We start from the raw sequence: 3,372 nt of genomic DNA on the forward strand, positions 1-3,372 counted from the left end.
ATCTATGAGACATGAGAGAGGCACGTGCATGACATCACGGACACATGAGTACATGCACACACACACACACACCTGCCCCCTCCAAATAAAGTCGACTCTGATCCGTGTGCTGTTTTTTGGGATAATGTTTAACCCATAGCCATGGCCCCAAAATCAATTATGCAAAGTTAAGCTTTAAAAATAGCTGCTTTGTCAATAAATGAAAAAGTCAAAACAGCAGTCGATAACACTACTGCTGCCAAACAAGGGACACCGACACCCTCGACTTCATGAGTCAAGTCGATATAGTTCAAACTCTTTTGGGATATTTTGACTGAACCACATCTTTTTATAAGAGCGCATTGGAAATAATAAGAGTTCACTGTGGTGTCCCTATAATTATTTTTATTTTTATTTCTATTTTACAATTTAGGCTCAGAAATTGTAAAATGGTAAAGTTTAAAGTTTTGTGTGTGCGCATTTTTTTGTGTGTGGTGCGTGCGGTTGTGTTTTGGGTAGTTGGGAGACGCCTTGTGGGTCTCCGACCCCACCGGGGGAACGACCCCAAGGGACCCCTCTAACCTCTCTCAGACCCTAACCCTAAACCTAACCTCTCCCCAGACTCTTAACCCTAAACCTAAAACCTCTCCCCAGATCCTCCCCTTAAACCTAAAATCTCTGGAAACCACGACCCCTGTATAAACTCCCATTGACAAAAACGTTACCATTTTACAATTTCGGATGCGAAATTGTAAAATGTGTAACGTTTCCTGCTTTAGACCAACGTTGCTATTTTACAATTTTCTGTGAGACTGTGTTGCCAAAAATACATCATCCCTGTAATTAAAGTTGTTGGCTGAGAAAGCATCACTTTTCCTAAATAGATTCACAGTATTTTAGAAGCCAACTTCATTTTTAGGATAGAAAATATATATAAAAAAAAAACAGAATAATCATATTGCGGTTTGCTTTCAGAAATCCCAGCTATAAGAATTCAAGCAATCTCTGCATTGCATTCAAATGTTGATTCTCAGTAAGTAGGTGGGGGGGAGGAAACTTTACTGCATGTTTGTTTTGCGAGATCTCAGTCCGGGTCAGAGATGCAGGGCTGTAACAGCAGCAATGCAACAATGACACTGCGTAATCTGAAGATCATCTGTGATGATGACCACCAGGGGTCCATAATGCTTCTCAAATAGCAACTGTGTCAGCCTAAAAGGCATCCCAGCCATGCTCCACACGCCCCCTTCAGCTGGCCCGCACCCAGGCCGTGTCTGCGCTGATTGGGTGGAGGGAAATTCCAGAAACTTCCCATTGGCTGCTCGAGGATACCACCTGACCAAGTATGCAAATTGTCTCTGTGTGGCAGTTGAAATCCCCTGGCTTCAGAGCGCCCCGGCACTGAGAGGGAGTAGACGAGAGCAGGAGAGAGGAGGACAGGAGAGAGGACTGCAGAGCAGAATCATGCACTTAGAGCAAAGACTCTCATAGAGATCTAAGGGATTGAGACACTTTCAAGGAGCTCCTCATTTTCTTGGAACTGTCATTTCCTTATTCCATGAGTGCTACAAGGTAAGAAACTACAAGACTTGGGTGAAAGTTTTGCAGAGCTAGATAGATAGATAGATAGATAGATAGATAGATAGATAGATAGATAGATAGATAGATAGATAGATAGATGGATGGATGTAGATATACATATAAATTACATATATACACACAAACATATAAGAGTCGAAGAGAACAATCTTAGTATTACATTATAAAATGCATGTCATATCTAGTTTGAGAAAGTGAATTACTGATTGAGCAGGTAATGTGTAATTGTGCTAAAGAACTTATTCCGTCACACCGTTTGCAGAAGTTTCAATCGCTGGGAACTTTTTGAAAGTCTGAGAACATTGCATACAGAAGGCAGTGTTCTAACCTCCCCCCCCCCCCCCCACCCCCTCTCTCTCCACCTCCCCCTCCCTCCCTCTCTCTGCTTCTCTCTCCCTCTCTCCCTCAGTGTTCTCCAGTCGTTCAGTCCGTCAGCTATGCCGGGCCCGGTGATGCCGATGGACGTGGCGATGAGGTTCTACATCAGCCACTCTCCCCCTCCGCTCCGCGGCTTCCTCAGCTCCTACGAGGACCTCCAGCGGGCCAGGGGGCGTGTCAAGCTGAGCCAGAGCCCCGGCCGCAGCTCTCAGCATCAGCTCTACAAGCCCCTGAGGCCCTGTCTCAGCACCCAGCAAAAGGCCACGGACGAAGGAGGCTGCGCGGGCGGCTGGAAGAAGAAGCGCGTGGTGTTCGCCGACTCTAAGGGCATGTCGCTCACCGCCATCCACGTCTTCTCCAAGTTTGACGATGAGCCGTACCGCAACGGCAGGTGCCGGGGAATCGCGGAGGAGCTGCAGTTCGACATGTCGGACTTGGAAAACGCCACCATGGACCTAAAGATCACCTCGGTGCGCAGCCTGGCGCTGGACTTTAAGCAGCCGTCGTCGGACTATCTGGACTTCCGGAACCGTCTGATTAAGAACTCTGTCTGCTTGGAGAGCTGCTCACTGCAGGAGCGCTCGCTGACCGGCACCGTCAAGGTCCGCAACGTGGGCTTTGAGAAGTTGGTGCATGTCCGCGCCACGTTCGACTCGTGGGCCAGCCACACCGACGTGGACTGCACCTTCATGAACAACGTCTACGGCTGCCAGGACACCGACACGTTTGCCTTTGTCATGGAGCTGCCCGCCCACGTCCCAGCCCAGAATCGGGTGGAGATCTGCGTGTTCTTCGAAGCCCAGGGCCAGACGTACTGGGACAATAACGACGGCAAGAATTACACGCTCAAGCACGTCGGCTGGAACGGCGAGGACCTGAACGCTCCAACACGGCCTCCGACCTCCGCTGACCAGAAGAAACCACCGGAGCACAAACACGGGGGAATTAAGCTGCTGGACATGGAGTTCGATCAGTTCGGCAGCCCCCGCATGTCGAGCGGACTATTCCCTGGATGGCAGAGCTGCGGTCAGATTGATAACAGCGTGCCTTACTGGTGAGAGCATCAGGACGTTTATGCAAACAGCTGTGGTTTTGAGCTGGAGTAAACCAAGATGAAGCAGGCAAACAAAGCCCTTCAAGAGGAAGTTCAGAACTCAGACTCCAATCTGCTGTCATGTGGCCTGCGAGACGAGCGTTTCCTGTAAAGTCGTGAGGTGCCTTCTCAATACTTCCTGCCCGTTTTCAATCCCCACTCAACCCAAACAGTCTAGAGCAATCGATAGCCTGAGGGCCGCTGTAATGTGTGTTATGCACTGATTGAGATGTTCCTCCATGTGACACATGCAAACTGAAATGGTGAAAGTGGCACTTACAATAATTCCTTCATATTGAAGGGACTGTACGGCGAGTGCATGG

The 3,372-nt window shown here is 48.8% G+C and overlaps 1 protein-coding gene across 1 annotated transcript; it reads left to right on the plus strand.

Moving 5' to 3' along the window:
* Window positions 1-1,991: 1,991 nt before the first annotated feature.
* On the plus strand, window positions 1,992-3,014 carry LOC310789133 (protein phosphatase 1 regulatory subunit 3C-B-like; the record flags this gene model as incomplete). Its single annotated transcript, XM_083650726.1, has 1 exon — window positions 1,992-3,014. The coding sequence occupies exon 1, from the start codon at window positions 2,016-2,018 to the stop codon at window positions 3,012-3,014; it is 999 nt and encodes a 332-aa protein (XP_083506852.1). The 5' UTR covers window positions 1,992-2,015.
* Window positions 3,015-3,372: the final 358 nt, after the last annotated feature.

Source organism: Poromitra crassiceps (genome assembly GCF_964638095.1).
Source record: "Poromitra crassiceps genome assembly, chromosome: 14".
In the NCBI taxonomy this organism is placed as follows: Eukaryota; Metazoa; Chordata; class Actinopteri; order Beryciformes; family Melamphaidae; genus Poromitra; species Poromitra crassiceps.